The 22,705-nt window shown below is 37.9% G+C and overlaps 1 protein-coding gene across 3 annotated transcripts in view; it reads right to left on the minus strand.

Annotated features, from left to right (window-relative positions):
* USP25 (ubiquitin specific peptidase 25) overlaps positions 1-22,705 on the minus strand; it is a 92,819-nt gene that overhangs the window by 50,593 nt on the left and 19,521 nt on the right. For 2 of the 3 annotated variants that reach the window (XM_075033920.1, XM_075033919.1), the window contains exons 2-5: positions 20,051-20,128; positions 18,921-19,065; positions 9,563-9,686; positions 3,304-3,466 (exon numbers count right to left, since the gene is read on the minus strand). In XM_075033920.1, the coding sequence (XP_074890021.1) occupies positions 3,304-3,466; positions 9,563-9,686; positions 18,921-19,065; positions 20,051-20,128 (510 nt within the window). Of the gene's footprint in view, positions 1-3,303; positions 3,467-9,562; positions 9,687-18,920; positions 19,066-20,050; positions 20,129-22,705 lie in introns of those variants that run through there. The other variant, XM_075033921.1, reaches the window with a different exon arrangement.

Consider the following 22,705-nt stretch of genomic DNA (forward strand, 5'->3'; position numbering starts at 1 on the left):
AAGTATCAGTTCAATACACAAAGTAGTTAAAAGAAGAAAAAAAATAATTAAGAAAGGAAGACAGAATTAAACAGAAAACATTACTATAGAATCATAGGGTAATTCAGCTCAGAAGGAACTGATGGAAGTCTCTTTTCAAACCTCCTGCTTAAAGCAGGATGTCATCTGTGAGATCAGACCAGGCTGCTCAGGACTTTTCCCAGGCACATCTTAAAAGCCTTCAAGGTTTGACAGAGCCTGCACAGCCTCTCTGGGCAACCTCCACTGCCTGCCTGTCCTCATGGGGAAGAATGCTTCATATATCTAGGCTGAATCTCTCTTATCTAACTCTCATTCTCCCAATATCCACCGCTGTGAAAAGCCTGGCTCCATCTTCTCAATGGTCAGCTAATGCAAACCATCCCATAGCTTGCCAGGTTGACTTTTTGGCCTGTCTGCAGTTTATCAGAAACCTCTTTGATTCTCCATGACCTTTCAAAGATGACAGAGTGGCCTTGCTAAGACCTTCCTCCATTATCTCAGCACCACTGGATGCAGCTCAGTGGGTCCTGTGGACTTACATGGGTGAAGTTTCCTCGAGTAATCTCTTACTCAATCCGTCAACAGTGCTCAGAGTTCCTCTCCCCCAACCAAGCACAGTGGTCTGGGATACCTCATTGGTGAAGACTGAGGCAAAGCAAGGCACCAAGTACCTCAGCCTTATTTAAGCCTCCTGTCACTAAATCACCTGCTCTATTCAGCAACAGAACTATGTTCTCCTTGTTCAGCCTTTTATGACTAGTGTAGCATCAAAACCTCTTCTTGTTACCCTAGACATCCCTTGAGGCATCAACTCTAAGTTAGCTTTCACTTTCCTAACATCATCCCTTCATGCCTAGGCAACATTTCCAAACTCCTCAGTAGCCCATCTCTGCTTCCAGATCCTGCACACTGCCTGCTTGCATTGGAGCTTGGCCACGAGTTCCCCGAGCAGCAGTATGGACCCTTCTTGTAATCAGAGGATGCTGCCAGCTTTCCTGAGCTCCTCTGCCCTTCAAAGCTGCCTCCTATGGGATCCCAGATACCAACTTCCTGAAGAAGCCAAAGTCTGCTCTCCTGAACTGTAGGGTCTGTACCCTGCTACTCCTTCCTCACTCTTATCAGGATCTTGAACTCCACTATTTCATGGTCACTGCAGTCAAGGGTACCCACATTACTACATCTCCAACCAGTTTTTCCATTTTAGGGAACAGCAGATCCAGCTGTGCATCACACCTAGGCATCCCATCAGTACTTGTATCAAGAAGTTGTCCCTGATACTCTCCAGAAATCTGGTTTGCTTGTGTCCTGCTGTGTTGCACTTCCAGCAGATGTCAGGATGATTATTAAAGTTCTCCACGGGAACCAGCCTTGAAAGAAAGCTTTGTCCATAACCCCATCCTGAGGAGGGTGATCTGTAACAAACTAAACAGGTGGTACCTCTACCAGCCTCTCCTGTGATGCTGACCCACAAACTCTCATCTTAAACTGTCACCTTGTCTCACACAAGTACAGCATACATTTGAGCTGCTCCTTCATAAGAAAGGCAATGCCCTTCCTTGTCATCCCTGATTGTCTTTCCTGAAGAGCCTGCATCTGTCCATTGTACCACCTCAAATTCATAGCCCACTCACACTTTGAGCACTTTCCTGGTCCCCCAACTAAAATGCTAGTAGAGCTAGAAAAGATCTGGAGAACAGCAACAAGGCAGGTCAGAGGTTAGAACAGTTTCTGTATAGGCAACAACTCAGCAGTCAGCTTGGAAAAAGAGACCAGCGACCTGGTGAAAGAGTATGACAGCAGTCCACAGAACTGTAACAGCAATCAACTTTTAACTGACTTGTCCACCAGGAGACATGGAGGCCACCGGACAAAGCTAGTGGGAGCCAAGTTCAAAAAAACCCAAACAAAAACCAGGCAGTTCTTCACGCTAAATAGGGAGCACAACTATGGAATTCCCACCCAAAGGATCCTATGGGTGCAAGAAGTTTGCAAGGTTCAAGGGAGACAAGTACATAAAAGAGGTCCACTGGGGATTACCAACTAAAACTGCAAAGTATTAAGAAACTCCCCCAAGGTGAAAGCAGTTGGAGGCTTGGGAGTGTTTTAACAGAGCAGCATCATGTATACTGTTTGTACTCCTCTGTAAGCATGCATTTGCAGAAATTGCTAGGCAGAACGTTGATCTAAATGGACTCAGCCTGAAGTACAACAGCCATTAGTATGAAAGTAACAATATTAGTTTATCTGAAGTGCTTCAGCCTGACAGTAATTTGTTAAAAATGGGTATTAAATATTTTATTTGATTCCTCTCAAAACGTCAGACTATGAAAAGTTACAATATGCTGAATTGCTTCTTGTAGACTAAAAATAAATTTCCCCCCATTGTATTCCACTTTCACCCACAGTTTTCTGTGGGTTTGGATGCTTTTGAATATACCTGCAGATTATTTAAAAAAACATATACAGCTTTAGCAATCACTTCTAAAAGAAAAATCTCTTAAAAGATGGGTTCATAAAGTTTATGTACAATGTATCTTTAATATTAGTACATTAGATTTTACTAAACAAGTTGCACTACCTGTACTCATTTCCCTATTGACCCTATCTTAAAAAAAAAAAGTAGCTTTTAATTAAGCTACATATACACAAAAACAGACTAAGAGCACATATATTGGCTGTATTAGGTAAAACAACTCAAAATAGACACAACTGCATCCATATCAGACCTTCACTTTCCTCCTCCTCAAGTTTCCTTCTCTATCAGTTATTCCTTCTTTTACCCTACTCAGCTACCTATTTTCTTGTAGCTGTTCCAGTAAGCACTCCATGATTGAGGGTGTCTCATTTCCTCTACCTACCTCCATTGTCAGCCACCCCCTTTCAGCCATTTACATGCATTCCTTTTAATATAGGCAGTCTGTTCTTCATCTGTAATCCAGTTTTCACATGTTTTTAGGCACCCACAATTGTCACTGATGTCAGCATGAGTTGCAGACACCCAGGATCTTCAGAGACTCAACTCCTTGTCTTCAGCAACTTTTTAATAAGAAATATTTTGAAGCTTTACTTAGTTACGCTACAGTACTTTCTACATTTCAATCAGGCCTATAGATAAACATGTTAAGAGATGCAATAAATAAGTAATGCTCAAAAACATCTCATCCAGTGGCCTAAACTTCCCAGGAAAACAGATATCTTAAGTTATCCACTCAAAATAAGATAACTCACCTCACGAAAAAATACAATGAAGAGTATACACAACTAATCGAAGAGGGTCCTTACCTGAATGACAGCACTAAACCAGCACGTGTTGCCAACATTCTTTAATCCTACTGGACAGTTGTCTTGCCGTTTTCGATCATAAGGGTTTGGAGAGTCACTCCATACCTCTGGGTGCGTCCTCTTTAAACTTGCTTTATTTTCTGCAATACTGGCTTCTAGAACTCTTCAGGAACAGAAGGGAGGGAAAAAAGTGAGAAAAAGAAAAAAAAAAGGCACAGTAAAACACCTTCAGTTACTAATACAGACATCTTAATTACATCATTCACTAACTTATTGTTGCTGAGCTTGGTTTTAAATTTATATGCAATAATATGCCTTCAAAAGTAAGATGCCATTTTACTTTTAGATATGTTACAGTAATTCCATTACGTTTTGGAAAATGGTATCAGTGAGTGAATGAGTGAGTCTCCCGTGAGAGCTCTAGATACAAGAACCATGTCTGTAAGTCATCAATTATTTAAGAACCAGATTCAAATAGGACGGACAAGAAGAAATTTCAGGCAGCACTGTTAGTGTAGTACTTTCATCCACAAATGCTTTTATTGGTATGCAAAGCACAAAGTCACCAATAGTTAATTTACTGACAGTAAACCAAAAGCTAACTAGGCAACTTTCAAAAATGGAAGAAGCTTTTTTAGTTTCCATTTTTGGAACTTATGCAACTGTATTAATCACTTTACATAGCAAGTAATCACTTCATGAGCCATGGGAAGACATCTTCCCACAATTTTTAAAATGCCACTCAAGTTAATTGTACACTTCAATGACCACACTCTTTGCAGGAAACCGTTCCTATGTGATTTATGTTGAATGTCCATATTTCACATGACAGTAAGATTTGCTACGTGTTATGCTCCCAAACTCAAGCTTCACTCAACACAGTATTTCTGTATCAGCACATATCTTTAGACTGGTGACAAAGAACACCTTAAAGGTAATTTGTGGTAGCTGCATATTCTAAACAGAAAGATGGAGATGGATACATTCAGGTCATATAACGATGGCTCTAACTTATAAGCAAAGTTGCCTGGTATGTGTACTACTGACACAGTAGTCACTATCCCCAACCATCTAATCTGACTACCATGTAAAAGGCTGAGCTGCTATTGAATTACTACATTCGCCAATCACAGGATTTCTGGAGCTGCATGACAAGCATCTAAGCAGTCTGAGCAGCATGAATGGTTGCCCCCTTTAGTCCTAAACTCACTAAACAAAGACAGGCAGGTTTAGGCTGGCCTGTAAATGGAGTTCCTCAAGGACAAAGTTTGAACATCTTAGAAAAAAACAAAGAAACAGGGACACACACATGACATAATCTCTCAGTTTCCCAGCTGCAAATTTTTTTTTCAAGCTATGCTCTTGTCAAAGTAAGAAAAGGTATCTTACAAGATATACATGAACTATGAAGCATTATATGAATTTACTGTAGACAACTGCTTTGTGGGACATGCTAATTTGTTATTGCTACTTATTTAATAAAAAAAATAAAAATAGAAGCATTCAGAATTTGAGAGACCATTTGGTAAAAATACCACTTCTGTACCAATACATGTCAGGAAGAACCTAAAACTTGTAATTTCTTAAGGATTAATCAATTTCTGACATTTAGTTTTTGACAGATAACCTTGTAACAGCACTCAAAAGACAAGCATGTAATCCTCTAAGACCTTCTGCTCTGACATCTCTTCAAACAATGCATAGGGATGGAACCTGATTCTTCAGTAGTTGCTAGATTTGAGAGTCTTTTACAGTAACATTATCTCCTAAGCAAACCCCAAAATGCAAAGAAACAGTCAAATTCATTTCCCTTCTCACTGATACAATTCTTCAAAAGTGTTAGATGACCAGTGTATCTCTGCTTTGAGAGTAAAAGTTATTTGATGGGGACATTGAAAAATTAATTCAAAACAAATGTCATACATATTTCAAATAATTTCTCATTCAGGTAGAATTACTTAAACTCTTGTTTAAACTAAATTGAAGGGACCTTTAAACCTGATTGGAAGACTCTGACAGACTGGAATATATTTAGAATGATGATGTAACAGGACTACAATACTTACTCCATACCACTTTTTTTTTCAGGGAAACAATCAAACTTTTTCTTTTTTTCCCCAAGCTGAAGAATATTTCAAGATATTTCAAGGTTCAAGTTCAGAAAAATATATATTCTCAAATTGAAATAGTTCCCTACCCCAAGGGTATTACCATTTGTCAATTTAATTACCTACTAAAATGTCTTCCTTGTATTTGTTTTTGTATTTCTTCAGCAGGTGAAGGATTTCCTCATCTCTAGCTCCACCTCAGATCTGTTTCCATGTCTTATAGTATTTTGTTCTCAAAACTTCATATTTTTCCTTAATTTTACTTATAACATTGTCCTCAGAGAGCACATGCAATAGCTGCACACCCTATGTGCCAAACTCATTTTCAGCCATAATGATAGCTATATGCAAACTGAAATAAAATGTGAGCACAGTAAACAGGAACCTAATGATCAGTTCAAAAGCTACATAAATGTCTTTACCAGCATAGTGAGTATACCTCTTATATTATAATGTTCACTATACTATATTCATACAGTCCTGATCTGGGAGACTATCTTGACAAAGAATCTTATTCACACATGCTCTCAAAAAAATTAGCATCCTTCCAGGAAGTTAGTACAAGGATTTAGCAATTCTGATTACATAACTGAAACACCCTTTTTGCAACCCTCGGAGACCACCGCAGCAGTTGCTAGCCACAGAGCCATAAGCTACATGCAGGGTATGGCATTTCTCTAGCCTCACAGGACCAAAGGCTTCCCCACCTCCAAGCATTGGAATCTTGTTTGGAGGGAAACTCTGGAGTGAGGGTTAGTTAATGCCAGGCTTGGCATGGGACTTGAAAGCAGTATTTTATTTTTCTCTAACAAGCTGGGAATAGCCAAGCAGCTTTGCAGAGCTGCTTGCATGAGGCTAGCCAGACAATGCAATAAGCCTCGGGCAGAGTAAGTCCGCAACACAAAAGTTCAGCCAAACCATTTTGAGGAAGCCCACTAAACATGCTGCAGAAAAGCCCACTCTGGCAGGCTACTCAGCTAAAAGAACAAGGAAGCATCTTTATACTGTGATGATCTTACAGCTGGACATCCAGGAACATCCCCAACTCTACATGCCTCCCCAGTTTCACCTCTGATCTATACACACAATGCTTAACCACAGTTCAGAGTCCCCAACAGTTTCAGTGACCATGTTAAAAAAACCAACCAAACAAAAAAAACCCACACTAGGGGTTGTGCACATCCTTATGCACTTATAGCATGGGCTCTCATTTTAATATGGCTACTACCCTAGGCACAACACAGGCCAGCTAATTTCTTCTTTCAGTCATATCTTACTAGCTTCCCCAGTGAAGCCCTACCTGACCAGCCTCATTCTCTTTCAATCCATGAAAAGTAATATAAGCAGGAGAAGATTTTTCATATTAAGAAATACACTGATCATGCACATTTCCCTGGGAGATTTAAAGAGGGAATAATAAAAAATTTTAAACGTGCCATGTACAAGATGTTCAGCTTGGACACTTGGACATTTCAGCTGCACTCCTCTCAACACCTATGTAGTAATCAGACCTGTCCTCATTAAGTAGCACAAGGCAATTACATTCAGGAAGACAAATTCTATGCGCATTATAGCATTAATTACACAAGTCAAGAAATTCCATTAATGGTCCCTTGGAAACCTTAACAAAATGAGTGCAAATTAGGTTCCAAAACATGAATACCTTCAGAAAAAAATATCCTCCACACCAAAGGCTGTTTAAATATGCACACATCCTACATTATTAAAAATGAAATATTTCCATAGTTTCATGTGCTTATTATTGACTTCCTGTTTGATTTCTGCTTCTTATTTAACCTAGAAAAACAAAAGTAAATGGCTGCAGCTTAACTTGTTTACAACCACAGTGTTCTACTTTTTGTTTTGAGGAGTCTTGCACAGATACTGTGCTTTCTATTGGAATGCCAACATTCTTCTGTGGGGTGTTAACCACTAAGTGATTTTTTTTTTTTTTTTTAAAAGTCTGAAATCCTGTCCTTGAGCAAGCTGATTGAATAGCTCAGATCAAGAATTCTGAACTTCCTGTATTTGTACATCTCAGACATAAATTGCCATCAGCTCGGGGTGTATCTTGGTATGTAACTGAGTTGATCTAATACCTCAGTGCTGCCAAAACCCTGAACACCCTCATTCTTTTCTGTCTCCATTCACAAGCAAAGTCCCATTCCCTTTCTTGTGCCATGATATACTCTGGATCTTGTAATGAATATTTTTGTATGGCTTTGGGAAATAAATTCGTGCAACAAATGCTCCAAAGAATACTACAGCAAGCATAGAAAGTGTGGTACGGTGTGCAGGCCATATTCCCCTTGGTAGCAACAAGCTCTTAAATTTGTCACATGCTATTGTGTGTAATTTTGCCATCAAATATACATCTCTGTTGCATTAAAAGACCAATATTTTCTCTGTATATAACTGAACAAATTGTCTACATGCCTTTATACAAACAGAAAAAAATGGCATACTTTGTTATTTTCTGAAACCAGAAAAAAAGATACACCATAACTTAAGTAAAATGTTTATAATACTTATTTATGGGCTAAGCAGATAAAACCAAAAAGGGCTTTTTAGCCTGCAAAGTGAAAAACAAAGTCCACAGGAAAAAAATTAAAGCTTGAAGGCTCCCAAGAAGTGAGCACAGTAGAAGCAGTCACAGCTTGGGGAAGGAAAAAAAAGGGCGAAAGATTTCCATGACCAGAAATAGGTCCATCTTTATGAGAGCCTGCCTAAATCACAACTCTGTAATTATGACAATTCTGTCTTTCAAAAAGGAACATGCAAGAGCAGAACTTCTGAATCAGAACTGGACAGAACTTCCACCATAATCTTGTATACATGCACATACTGAGGTCTTAAAAAAAAAAACAAAAAACAAAAACTACCAAACAGAAAACAACCCCTCAAAATCTTCTTCCAACTATTAATGTGAAGATAAATCCCTCTCATCCCACCTTTCTCTCCTAAAATGTTATCTTAAATTCATATAACAAGATGGCTTTTATCACAAATGGGGGGAGGGAGGGGTATGTTTATTCTCACAATTAGTACATTTATTTTTCAAAAGGAAAAAGAAAATGACTGTGGATAAAGTAACACTCTCCATATTCTCAGAGTTGGACTTTTCTGATAAGCCACTTAGTCTGTCAAATACAGTGAACAAATACAATACAGTGTCAAATACAGGAGAAGAATTATTGTGGTGAGTCTCCCCCATCTAAATCATTTCTGTATAAAATTAGTCTTTTACAAGGAGGCGGTACTTAACCTTCTAACACAAGGATCAAATCATTGCCCTTTTCCCCTAGAACAAGGACAGCCACAAATGAAAAAAACCAACATCCCTCCCAAGGCCAGCCACAGATGAAAAAACCAACATCCCTCCCAAGGCCAGCCGCACACAAAAAAACCAACATCCCTCCCACACAACCCTACACCAGGCTTAGTTCAAGTCCCAAATACTTCATAATTTTATCTATATTTACATATAAACACATACTGTACCAAAAATTATTGTAAAATCTGATCAAAAGTTAACTTACATATTCTTATCACGACCAAGTTGAGAAAGTTAAGTTCGTAAAACTTTAAACCAAGAAGTTAACTTCACTCAAAGGCTATAAAACCTATTTGTTAAATAGGTTAATAACATACTTTATCAGCTAAAATACAGCAGCTGCTCTTAGTATACTCAAGTCATAGTGTTGCTACCCCCTCCCTCAATCTCAGCCTTAGCACAGAGGTAAGAAAATGTTATTGTAAAATGAACACTGTAAAAAACAGGACAAAGAATTTATTAGCTGCTTAATTATATTTTGTTTTCATTGCTTTTTTACCTGATACACAAGAGAAACTTTTAGTTTTAGGTCCTATTTAAATATGACCGTATATCCTCTATCTCCATCAACTTCCTCAATATTTAAACAAATGCATCAACATGAAATATACTATTAAATCCTAGCCCACACATGACAGACTATTTTCCAGTGTAGAACATACAATACATTAAAGCAACATCCTGAAGCCAGGCATATCAGTAGCACAAATGAAAGTAAACAAGTTATTCTTTGTTAAAGTAAAAGTTAAAAAAAGCAATACAGGCCAATCTCCAACTCTTTAATTTAATTTCTGCTTTATATAAGTTGTTCGTTTACCTGCTAATGGCTTGTTCCTCATCTGTTATTCCAGTCTCCCTGAATGCCCTGTTTGATTCCTCCAAACTCAAGGCAATTGCCCTCTGAAGATCATCTTTATCATCTCCAGTGAGATCAATCACATCTGAAAAGCAAAACTATCTTTCTCAAAATTAAAAGTGAAACAGAATGAAAGGCAAGTCTTACTGTAGAGGAGAGAGAGCCCACGTGGATTGCTGAGCACCATTCCAGTTCATCCCTCCTGTGCCCTGTGCTCTTCCAACCACTAACCCTGCTAACGGCTCCCTTCTGCCTCCAAGCCAGATAAAAACCTCAGCAGCTTGCTCTTGCTAAGGTATGACAGGTAAAAGTCTTCCTTCCTCCTAACATTCTTAAGTTTCACAGAGCTATGGGACAAATTTAGGAATCTATGGTTTCTGAAAGCCCTCTTAAAGCAATACACTTAAAAGTATTACTTAGCTACCGTAATCAGTTGCTTCCAGGGAACACATGATGAAGACAACCTCTTAAAAAGCATACCTTAGCCAAGCATGGTTGTTTTTCCCTCCTCATGGAGGAACGCATGTGGAGTTTTCCCAATACAGCCTCAAATTCTACAAGTGTTTCTGTGCACTGGTGAGCCAAATACTTTCACACAGTTTCATAACATGTGGGAGACTTCCTTATTTAACCTAATTCTTTTCGATCCTGGCTGTACATTCCTTTTCTGAATATATTTAAATCCAATTTCTGTCTACTGGAACTATCCCATCTCACCAGGAGAATTAAAGAAAACAAGTACTGAAGTCAAAATGAGGATCCTTACTTGGACACGTGGGGAATGCTGGATGGGCTACTGACTGGGTAATGAAGATGAAAACAATCCTACTTCTGCCTTTCTCTCCAGCTCCCGTTATCTAAAGAATCAGATACTAACATCCCCCGTAAACCTCCTTGTTTCCTGAGAGCAGCGACAGCACTCCCCCTCCTGAGTAACGAGGGATTTCACTACACAGGTCACACCACAACACAAATCCCTCCCGTCAGGCACAGCCATGCTTTCAGAGCAGCCAGGGCCAACAGGAATGTCCATCAACCACACAAGACCTTCAGAAAAGCCAAGGTCGTTGGTTATCATGATTTCAAGGGCCAAAAGTATCACTTTGCAGGTCAGCCAGACAGAAAGAGAAGGGAAAGTGCAGAAGAGACTTTTATGTGCAGTATTAGACAGACACACACAGGGAGCATTGGCTGGTTTCAGTCTCCCTCCTCCCAGGCCAACATTTACCCAAAGAGCTATGAAAGGGACTACTCTTCAGCCTGGGGTTTGGACATTAGAAGCTAAAAGACTCTGGGAGAAAGAGATACAGATTCTAAACTGATGATTGCTCACAAAGAGAGATGAGCAGCTTGTCTGCATTTCTCCTTCCATAGGCCAGCATAATTACTCATACCCAAAGAGCTTCTCCCATCTAGCTTCTGACTTTTCTCCTGGATGGGCTGACTCGCTGTAGAGACAGCTTCCTCTATTTCCCTGGGCTTACTTGTCTGTGACATTTCTCACTGGATCAAAATAAAATGCTGAACTTATGATACAAAAATCATTGCTATAGCTGTGTATGAACAGAAAATGGGATGACTTGTCCTCACAGAAAGCTGAAACTGAAAAGAAGTTGTAAAAGAAAATTTTCTGTTAACACCAGCATCTTCAAAAACTAGTTTTCAGCTTAGCCCTGTTTCCCCAAAACAAAGATGGCTGAACTTCTATTTTATTTAGTGAGCCTTTAAAGGAAGCACTCTTATCTGCAAAGTAAACTAGGCAATCTGTCATGATCTGGAAGACACTATGACCACAAAAGCAGCACTTCATAATTTTATTCTTATGTCTTTTATAGTCAGCTCAGATCTACCAGCATATCAGAAGGATACTTCAACTCAGATGCCTGAAATTCTCCTTCAGAAGTCCTAAAGCAATTGCAAGAACCACCAGCAGACATCTCACCCAGAGGAGTTTTGATACATGAGTTGCCACATCAAGAACAGTGTAATTTGGGCTAAAATAATACCTCAACCGGGGTCACATGCAAGCATGTTCAACAGCCTAAGAGCAGGAGAAAGGCTAGAAAGGTCGACAGCGATGAGAGGATCCCATGACCACACACTACCTATTACGCTCTAAAATGTGATGCTTATGTTGTATTTTCTGCACATTTGCATGTAGTCACACACAAGCACCTCATCTCCACTGGAGATGAGCTGTTTTTCTGAAAGCAGTAATAGTGGTCACAACTGAAGATGGAGTAAGCCTCAATCCCACAGCCACACAAACTGATGGAGAAGCATACAGGATTACTCTGATCACTTACTTAGAGGGGAATATTCCTTTAGTTAGTCTCTAGTCAGGTATGAGTGACGAAATTCTTATACAACAATAAAAAAAGAAAGCTAGATTAAGAAGTAAGCTCCTTTATATGGAGAGTATTTTCTGGAAAAGAATTCATAACGTAGCTGAAAGTTATGTGGTTAACAAAAGCTCCCACTGTTATACAAAAATCTACCAAGGTCAACTCCAACTCACACTTTCATTAAATTATTCAACTTCTTTGCACCTCCCTAGCTTCTTAATCTTTATTAATTTATACCACCACCCTATGTGTTCAGAAGTTTATTACCATTCATAGTACCAGTGATTACATCACTAATATTAAAACCCCAAATCTTTGACTTCTACTTGCTTTCAGAAAGCAGATCAACACAACAGTTTCCTTTGGCGTGCAAGGGTTTTAGAGCAGACAAAACAGGATTCTCTTTAGAAATATTGTTTTCACATATACATTGTTCCTGATCTGCATGAAAAAAGACAATACAGTGAAGACCTGCTGCCAGATACTACCACCACATGTGAGTGGTGCCATTGATTTATGTCACAGAGGGTTTACCTAGCATAACTTAGATCAGAAAAATACACTTCTAAATATCAGCTAATCCACGGTAACTTACTCCATGCAAGCTTTTAGTTTGTAGCAAATGTAAAATAAAAATGTTTCGGAGATTTAAGGTAATGTATTTTAGTTCATGTTTGCTGTACTTGGAGCAGGTTCAAGGTCTTTTTCAGCATCTCAGCTGACACAGTAACTCATTAAGCTGCAACAACTCATGTATGACTTGAATCCTATATCATAGGATTATAAAGAGGAGATCTCTATAGAAGTCATAACAGAAGGGCAAAGTCTGAGACTAAATTCTTTTAGAAAAAGTCAGCTTGTCTGCACAGTTCGCATTCATGTCAGTTATAGATTATACAAATGTACATATACATGAAATTCATGCAGGTTTTTTTTTGTTTTGTTTTAAAATATCTTCAAGTTTTGTAAATTCTTACATGGGGATTTCTTTTTTTTTTTTTAAGTGAAAATTTTCAAGTCCAATTTTCAAGCAGTTATTCTACAAGTATGATCACTTTGCCTTCTCTCACACTCATTACTAAATTCAACATTAATCTAGTTTTAAAATATCTATGACTTTATTTTATAGCAATCAGTAGTGGAATTCATTCATGAAACCAATCTACTGATGTTTCCTATTTGACCAACTGATTTCTGTGTTCAAAGTCTGAGTCTAAAATAAAAAAAAGCTGACTTTTACCCAAAGTATTTATCAGACACACGAGTTTCCTGTGATAGGCTGAAAGATGCACTTCATAAAGGTATTAAGAATAATGCCACTTCTCCAAATTTATAGCTACCTGACTTTAATTTACATATGCTGATTTTGTAACACTCCTCTCATTTAGGCCACAGAACACTTTAGTTCTCACTGGTTCATCCTCATAAAGATACTTCTTATTGTATATCACATAGCCTTAGGAAATGCAAACGTTCTTAACTAAGCCATGACTACTAAATAAACAAAAAAGTTTGCTTCTGAAAAAATTCTTTATGAACGAAGAAACTGGTCATCAAAACAGTCTGGCTTAGTGCATTCATGATGTTTATTCAACTAAAATTAACATGCAGAATTAATCAACTGTTTTACTAAGAAATGTATTTTGGTTTACAACGTTATTCTATAATAAAGTGTGCTTCTGGTACATAAGTTCCAGAGAGTTTGAATTGTAATTCTACAAAGCAACTTTAAGTTGTATATTGAAATTTCTGACATATATATTAGTGTGTATATATATATATAGTAAATGCACACATTGTATCTATCTATCCCCATATATCTTCTTTCTTTTCTAAAAAAACCTTACTACCAATCTGTTTACTTAGGAAGTTTCTATCATTTAAATAAATGGTTCTTAATTGGTAATTGCCTAGGTCATTAAAATAATTACTGTGTTATTGACTTGTTACTTTTACTAGGAGGATGCAGAGAGTAGGAACTTCAAACTCAAGTAGGCTGGGAAACTCAGCATGAAGGACAGATCTGAAGTAGCAATTGAACCCAGGCACAGGCAATAAAGCACCACAGTGATGCAACCGCTGGCACAGGGAGAGAAAAATGAGGGGCAGGCCTGATAGGTTCAATGGACAGGTGCCAAGTATGGAAATTCAGCAGCAAGACTCCAATTTCAACACACCAACAACATAAAAAGAAAAAACTGAAGTTGAGACTACATCATTTTTGCTTATTACAAGCAGCGCTAAGCAAGATCCTACATTCTACCGTCTGTTCTGTGATGTTAAATATCATGATGATCTTGGGCTCCTATATGAAAATTTAAAGGAATTTAATTGGCTGTATATGCCAATTTTGGTTAAAACTGGATGGAGGAAGAATACACAGCATCCCAGCAGCTACTTAAGCAACAGCTCCATTGATGAAAGGAGCTAGCAAACGTTGGCCACCACTGTCTCACAGGAACTTCCTCATCTCAGCTGCATTTACACTGTCCTAGGATAACACCTTAAACTGACGATTCTCCTACTGACAGGGATGGGAAGGAGAGAGGTAGTCATGAAACAAAGGAACAAGTGAATCTGTAAGATGAAAGGACCACCTCAAGGTACAAGACTCCTGACATTCTGAAGCAGGGACCCTGCTATACCAAGCTGGAGACACTCCCAGGAACCTGGATGAAGATGACACAAATAATCCCTGAAATAGGAGGAAATGTCACAAAGTCACATAGCTATATCTGAGTTAGGTAAGGTGACAGAAGAAATTAGTGTCCAGAAACAATAAAATGCACAGCTATAGAACAAAGACTGACTAGGACTTGTGCCAGGAAGGATCTAGGGGCTACAGCTGATTCATGTTCAACCTGCAACTCACATCACAGCATTGAAGAAAATATGAAGTGTTACATGAGGTATATTGTCAGAGTACTACATGGACACTTATAATCACCCATTTTTCTTAAGAACTCAGCTGAAGTCTTGGTTATTGTTTTGAGTGCCACAGGTCACAAAAAAGGCAGAACCATTAGAGAAGATCTAGAAGAGAGAAAAAGAATTGACAATAGGTATAGGAAATGCATCCAAAGACTTGGAAAGAATTTGGGCTGTTTAGTTTAGATCTGAGAAAAGTCTGAGGGTACATTATGATACACAGTCTTCGAGCATGCAACACTTCATCTAAGATAAAAGGAATGAAGTGTACTGTAATCTCCACTGGGGTAGTAAAAAGAATGAAGGACTTAGCCTGAAGCAAGAGGGAGTTAGGCAAGATATTAGGAGTCTAAAAGTAAGTACAGTGAAGCACCAAATCAAATGACTCTATAAACTTTTCAGAGTCTCTAAACCAGAATGTTTTTTAAGAAATGTTACATCACTTCGGGAGGTTTTAGGTGCAGTTAAGCCTACCTCATTAGACAGGGTTGACTGAATGACTTCTGAAACCTATGCAAAAGCTCAAACTCTAAAACAGGAAGATATAAAAAGCCAGGTCCCCAAAAGTAATGAAGTCTACAACCCTCAAGTTGGTGTGCATGACATTTTATAGTTACATTGTACTATGTCTTTATAAAGGGGCTTGAAACCTTTTGCTTCAGCTGTGCAATGTGCAATTGCAAAGACTAATAATTCAGTTTTTGTGAAAAAGAATTTTGAGTTTTCAAAAGAAGTGAAGGAGAGAATTTGTCTTGACAGCTATTTCATTTGAAGACAATACAACTTTAAATACATGTCTTCTCTTCATTCTGCTGCTTCCTTTAACCCTTGGTTCTGCAAGTATCTCAAATAATAAGGAAATGGATATATGTTTAGCAATGCAACAGTTTTGTTGTGCAGCCATAGATGAAAATACACTGAATTACTTCAAATGGAAAACAAGGTTTCTAGAGAAATCAATAAAGTGAAAATATTGGAAAGTACTACTGCAGTGCCTAGGATTTATGCTACTCAGCAGAACATTAAAGTGATCTTAGACTAAAAGGTGTCCATTTGTACACTGCAACCCTAATGCTTAAGCAGCTTCTGCTCACTATAGATTGCAGGAAGGGAAAAAAAAAATTCAAGAGTAACACCACCTTTGCAAAGGCATCAGATAATGCACACATCCCTCCTGATGTGAAAAAACTACTCGCAGGTGCTTGCACACACCATTTTGAACAGGCAAAAAGGCAAGCATCATGAATAACACTGTGCAAGTCAGCCTTTGCTTTTAAAGATGGAGTAAATTTTATGCAAACTCATTAATATTTTTGCAGCTGCTTAAGTGTTGCATTTGCTAATAAGAGAAATCAGGTTTCCTTATACCTCCTAACATATAGAAAGCAACTCTCAAACATCTGAATGACCACTGTCACTTATGGAAGAGCCAGTGCACAATCCAGGCTAATTGCTGATTGTTAAGGTATACATATACATTTTTATTTTACCCCTTAACTAAGTAACCATTTCAAAGAAATGTAGACAGTCAAGCTGACAGAATACATTTGATATACCTTTATGCAAGGCTTACATTCAAAATCCTTTGTAAGTGGCTGGAGGTTTTCTGGGGCATAAAAGACAGTTCTAACATTTATCTGTAACTCTCTCATCCCCATTTTGGGTTACTTTACTTGGTGGGATCACGAAACTCGGTGACTCATAACATCGTAAATTCCAAATGCACAGAGGTAGTTAAGCAGTAAGAAACAGTAAGGGTGAGTTATAATTATCTTCATGTAATTATACCCATGTGGGATAGTAAAAGGGAGTCAAATTTGAAAGGCAAGATACTGTCAGCAACTCAGCATAGTTTCTGAGAATAGTGCTCTTTGCAGAAGAGAGTGTTGATGGTTGGAGCTATCATTGCTGAATATGTTTCCCATCTATGTCCACCCTTTCATTCTCTTCTCCCAAGTCATCTGCTGTCTTTCATTATACTCCCTTACATGACAGTACTTACTAAGGTAGGGCCCTGAAACTTGTCCATTTTAAATGTACTGCATTTTTTAAATTCATAATCAAAATAACTAAAGCAAGCAGATCACAACAGAAGAACTGTAGGTTTCTGCAAGAAGCTTTCACTCCGTGGGGCGGTGGGGAGGTGCTCAATGATCAGACTGGTTTAGACTTTTGTTCTGCTGTAGGTGTTTAGCTCTTGCCCCATAAACCCTCCAGCATGAAGAAAAGTTGGCCACGATGCCTTTACCTCATAACATGTTTTCAGTCTAAGTAAAACAACAAAGGCTGGGAAAGGGTTCTTATCTTTGTTGCCAGTGAGGACCTGACCAGATATTAAAGACGTAAAAAAAAAAAAAAAAAAAAAATCTGTCTGCTTTTTCCACAGCAGTTTACGCTTCTTGATTACTGGCTTGTAGTGCTATATAACTGTAAGGAGTCTGGGTCTGCCTTCAGCCCTCTAGAAAAGAGAATCTTGAAATTCAGCTTGGAATGTACAACTCAAAACTTACTTTTTTCAGTTTGACCATCAGTCATGGGTAATGTAGACACGGCAGGCTTGACTCTTCCCTCTCATATCCCTTGTCACCTCGTATCTTCAATAAGGTTACATAGCACAGTAAGTGACAGCAAAACTAAATGCTTCTATTAATGGGATTGCTAATAAATCTAATTAAACACAGACAGCAAGAGAATCCAGCTTACTATTCCACTGCCATAGTAGATCTTCAGTACTGCAGCCTATGACAACAGTGGTAAGTTTGTTGAAAATATTCTCCATTTCCTCAATGTCAATTTTCTGACATTGAAAATTAAATACATATGGGGTTTTGTGTGTGCTTTCTTTCCAAAGGAGGGGGGAAAAAAAAAAAAAAAACCAAACCACCACACCACCACTACCCCGACTTAGTAGGGGGATAATACAACTACCTACAATGCACTCAGGGTGTTTTAAACAGGGCTGCCAGTAATACCAAGGATTAAAATGCAGTTTTCAGATCTGAGATGTTGAGAATAAACTCATCTCTAAATTAAAAAAATTTAAAAAAAAGATGGTTATGTCAAGATGCTAGAGACAAAGAGACAATTGTGCAACTGACAAGGAGATCTAACTAAACTTCTTTATAATGGTGCCACCATAGCCACCCCAATATTAGTGAAACGAAGAGGAAAAAAATCCTGCTGTGGGTGATGCTAAATAATTCTACTTATTTAAGAAAAGCTACATAAACCTACTACATTCATGGTCAAACATTCAATATATAATTAAAATATTCTACATCTGTGTTTAGAATGTTGGAATGTAAATACAGTATCAAGAAACTCAGACTTTACAGCAATCAATCCCACTAAAAGGCTCCTTTGACTTTTTTCTTTCATGTTATTTCTCATATTTATTTGCAGAACACATTTAACATGTTTAACACACTTTTTCCCCCAATAAAAATAACTATGCACTTAAAGCAAAGGAATAGAACCTGCAAGGCTCAGAGAAATACAGGTTGTGGGATGTTCTGTATAAACTAAATAAAACTCTTTAAAATGAATATATTTAATGTTAATTTCACATATAAAATACCTACTCTTTTACTACAAAATGCACACCTAACTTCTCGGTTCTCCCTTTGGGAAAGTTATCCCTGTCAGGGAGAAGCTAGGCTTAAGCGTATTATGCTTCAGCATATTAAGACAGACATTCACAGACTCTTCTCCCATTTTATTTTATTTTATTTTGACAAAAGAGTAGCCAGTTTTTGCCTTTAATTATTTACTGCATGACCCCAAAATAAATCCTGTAAGAGGAAAAAAAAGAGGAAAAATATAAAAGTCCCAGTTATTCACCCTCTGATCAGCACCATACATACATGTAAGGGTAATGCTTAAGGATAGCTCAAAAAAAAAAAATTTACACTGAAATAAGGAAAGAAAGAACATGTAATTATCTACAAATTTTTAAGCAAGAATTATCAGCAGAAACAGTCATCTCACAGGCAAGTTTTTAGTTCCCTTGCCTTTAAACTAAACTTACAAAAAGAAAAAATACCTACTGGTGTCTGCCTGGCTGCCCACGCTGATGTATCTGTCATTTCCAGGAAGGGCTGTTTGATAGTAAGTTGCCTCCTCTAACTGGGGAACCTTGGCATTCTTCGCAGTGAGAAAAGCCACAGCCAACTCCAGATTACCATTGCTGTCCTTTAAGCATCAACAAAACAAGAAGTGAGAGTCCCCTTATCCTTTTTTGATTTTTCTTAACAGCAAAGGGCAACAATACAAGCAATTTGTAAGATCAATGACACATTGTATTTTCAGGTGAAATACTGGTTAGAAAAGAAAGTTTCCAAACTTGACATATTCTGCATACCTCTCTATTTTTAACCAAAATAAAGATAAAACATCTTATGAAAATTTACTTTGGAAGAATTCCACTTATTTCAGAAAAAAAAAATTAAAGGTCTTGTAGTGTAGGTCAACCCGTCAACAAGCATAATCAGCACACTCTCAACAGACTTCAATAGCAGTCAGCTGAATTCTTCTGAAAATCTACCATTCCATTTTTAAAGCCAGAAATACTGGCTTTCGAGGGGCAGTTGTGAACAAGTGTATGTATACACATATACATATATATTTGGGGAAGCAGAACACAGAGACCCCTGCCATTCTTTACTTGCATCAAAGAAATCTTCTGTGCTGTGAAAGAATTTACAATGGTTGAGAAAAAAAACAGTGAAACAATAGCAAATTAGCAAAGGGTGGCAAGTTCAAGGAGAATTCTTCATTCTACATACTGAGCAGGACCTGTTCATGATAGAAAACTTAACTACACCTTGACAAAAAAAACAACACTTAACTCATCAGGAGTTGACCAGCTGTAGTAGCACCAAGGTATCTCAAAACACTTTAGCCAAAGGTTTAAGACAAGTCATACCATTCCTGTCTTTTCATTTTTGAACACCCGATTAATTTTTATGTCAGTACCAAAACAGATCAAGATTCCTTCTAAAGTGAACAAACCATCATTATTAGCTTTTTTTCCCCCTGAAACAAATCTAAAAAAGTATTCAAGCTGGAAATGGAAGGGAAGGAAGGGAAGATGAGAGAAAGAAAGGGTAGGGTTTATGGCTTTCACAGGCACTTAAGATGTATACATTCAGCTACAAGTCAGACACATCCATCTTACCTTCAGTGCCTGTTGTAGTACCTGGATGTCATTGATACCAGTGATCTCCCTTAGCTGATTTAAAAATGTTTGCTGGTGCTAAAAACAAAAACAGACAATCAAAATAAGGTAAGAGCCAAATAACAGCAAAACCAGTTACTTACAAGAGTATGCTTCTCTACAAACATTTATCTCCATATAAACTTTATGCACCACAAAGGCATAGAGCCCTTGTTATTCAAGTTTGGTTTTGTTTCTGCAACTTGGGCACTTTTATCTCCCATATGTAATGGTTTTGTTTGGTTGGGTTTGGGTTTTGGGGGGCGGGGGGGTATTAAAAAAAACAAAAAAAATTGATGATGGGCAAGCTTATGCAACGTGGGTTTAAGGAACCTATATAAAGCTGCAATTGGCCCTCCTAAACAAACAAAACTCCATAGCTTGGTGTTCAAAGGCAGTAGGGGGAATAGTTGACTGAATTCCCACCAAAACCACCAACTCCCAATTATTCTCAACCCTGCTATTTCCTTAACATACATAATTCCCAGCCATTCCAACCTCAAAAACTAAGAAATTTCTCTTTACTGATCATCTAGGTGTTTTAAGAGAAATAGCCTAAAAACATCCACGCAAAACACAGTTTCTTGAGACTAAAGCAAAACCTTAGGAATTTGTCTTGACCATCTTCCTAGACCAGTTGAATCCATCTCTCTCCATCACAACATCAGTCAGCATCCATGACTGAGTTTAAAGTAACACTTGGAGTCAGAAAAGAATAAAAGGTTCCAGGTCTCAAAGATTCACTTCATAAGAATTTTGAGGGGGTTTTTTGTTTGTTTTTTTGTTTGTTTTTTTTGTTTTGTTGTTGTTGTTTTTGTTTTTTTTTTTAATAAAAATCTGGTCCCATTCCTGTTTAGAGCCAACAGATGATTCCCTCCACTCATGCTCAGATACCACATCACAAAAGCAAAAAGCAGGCACTAGACTGGAACAATCCTTGAACTCCAGTTAACCATTAAAACCATCTTAACCATTAAACCCATGAAAATACAGAGGACTGACCATTGTTCCATACCAACAAATTCCATGCTTCCTTTGGCAGATCAGAAAAGGAGAAAGATTAGTGGTATTTGCAAGTGGCTTTTCTTTTTTATTGTTTGCCCACCACATCCTGAATTCAAAACAATTTCATCTATAAAAGAGAAGATTTTGTAAAGTACAGGGTTTTGTTTGCTAGACGAAAAGCATATTTCCTACCAGTGACAAAGAAACATTCTCATGTTACTCTCCAAATTCAATTAAAAAAACAACTATAATTGTCTTGCGGGTACTGCTAAAATACTTCTCTTTAAAAATAATTATTTGGAATCAAATATTCAAATACCCTTATTCTCTCCTTATCGCAGCTTTGTATAGAGGAGGAAATTAAGAGCTGCATGAATGCTGAATTCCCCAGTGTGAAATTAACCTGGCAGGCACTACTTCATGCCCTAATAAGTTGAAATAGAAGGCGTATAGTTCAGGATGTTTATGAATTACATACACAATCTTCCCTTCATTTATGATCCTAAGGGACACTGCTAACAATCCAATTTGCCTTTTTTTTTCCCTTTTCTTTTTAAAAACGCTGCTATTGGCACAAGAAAAGTGAAGTGATGCAGGAAAACAAACTCCCACTCTATCCCCATCCCTCACCCCCTCATTTGTTTACTCTGTGCACTTCATAGCACTGTACAAAGGCAGGGCTTGTTTCCCCTATAAAGTTGCTTTCCTGCCCCTGGGTCTGGCAAGAGGGAAAGAAAAGAAATAGAGTATTTGGGAAAAGTAATTACAACAGCATTAAAACTGGCAGGAGCAATTCAAGGGCAGTGCATGGCAGCAAAATGGATTTATTTTTTTATTTGCTACCAACGTGATGGTTGATAAAATAGTTTCACTAGAAACTATTATAACAAGTTATAAAAGATTTCTGTATCTTCCACAATATATACAACACTTGGAAAGGCTCACTGGAGGATATTCATTGTTCACAGAGATTGGGAAGACAGAAGGGACATAGTTTACCAACAAACAATCTCTTAGCAGTTCAAAATATTGGCTGTTAATTTATGAGCACAGCTGTGACTTATAAACCTAGACATCTGTAGTTTATATCCGGATTTCAGTATTCCAGTGTAAAGCTGTGGTTCGAGGCCCCCTTCCCAAGGACATACACATTCAGCAGATCAGAACCAGGCCCAGAGATGCTCCTTTCTCATCAAGAGATAATTTAAGTACCTAAATATCCTTTTTTAAGGCCAAGAGTTTAAGGCACTTGACTCCAAAATTTCTAACTGGTAATTAAGTGAACAATACAGAGTCTATAAGCATCCTAGTTACAAGTGACAGAAATTGAGAGGAAAATTAACAGTTATCCTGAACACCTCAAATGGAGCTGAGCTGCTTTGGGGCCACAAACATACGTTTAGACATTACTGGCTTTTCAGGTAAATGTGGACAAGCTGCCATTGATCTCTAATTGAGTTATTTCAAATCATACAGAAGTTAAAGAATGACAATACACTTCCCTTCCTAGAAGGAGGAGGAAAAAGATAAAAATGAAGCAACAGAAGAAGTATAATTTAAATTTTCCACCTGATCAATGTGTTCTCTTAATACCTTCCAATAGACTAACAG

The sequence above is a fragment of the Buteo buteo genome, chromosome 8, assembly GCF_964188355.1.
Source record: "Buteo buteo chromosome 8, bButBut1.hap1.1, whole genome shotgun sequence".
NCBI lineage: Eukaryota > Metazoa > Chordata > Aves > Accipitriformes > Accipitridae > Buteo > Buteo buteo.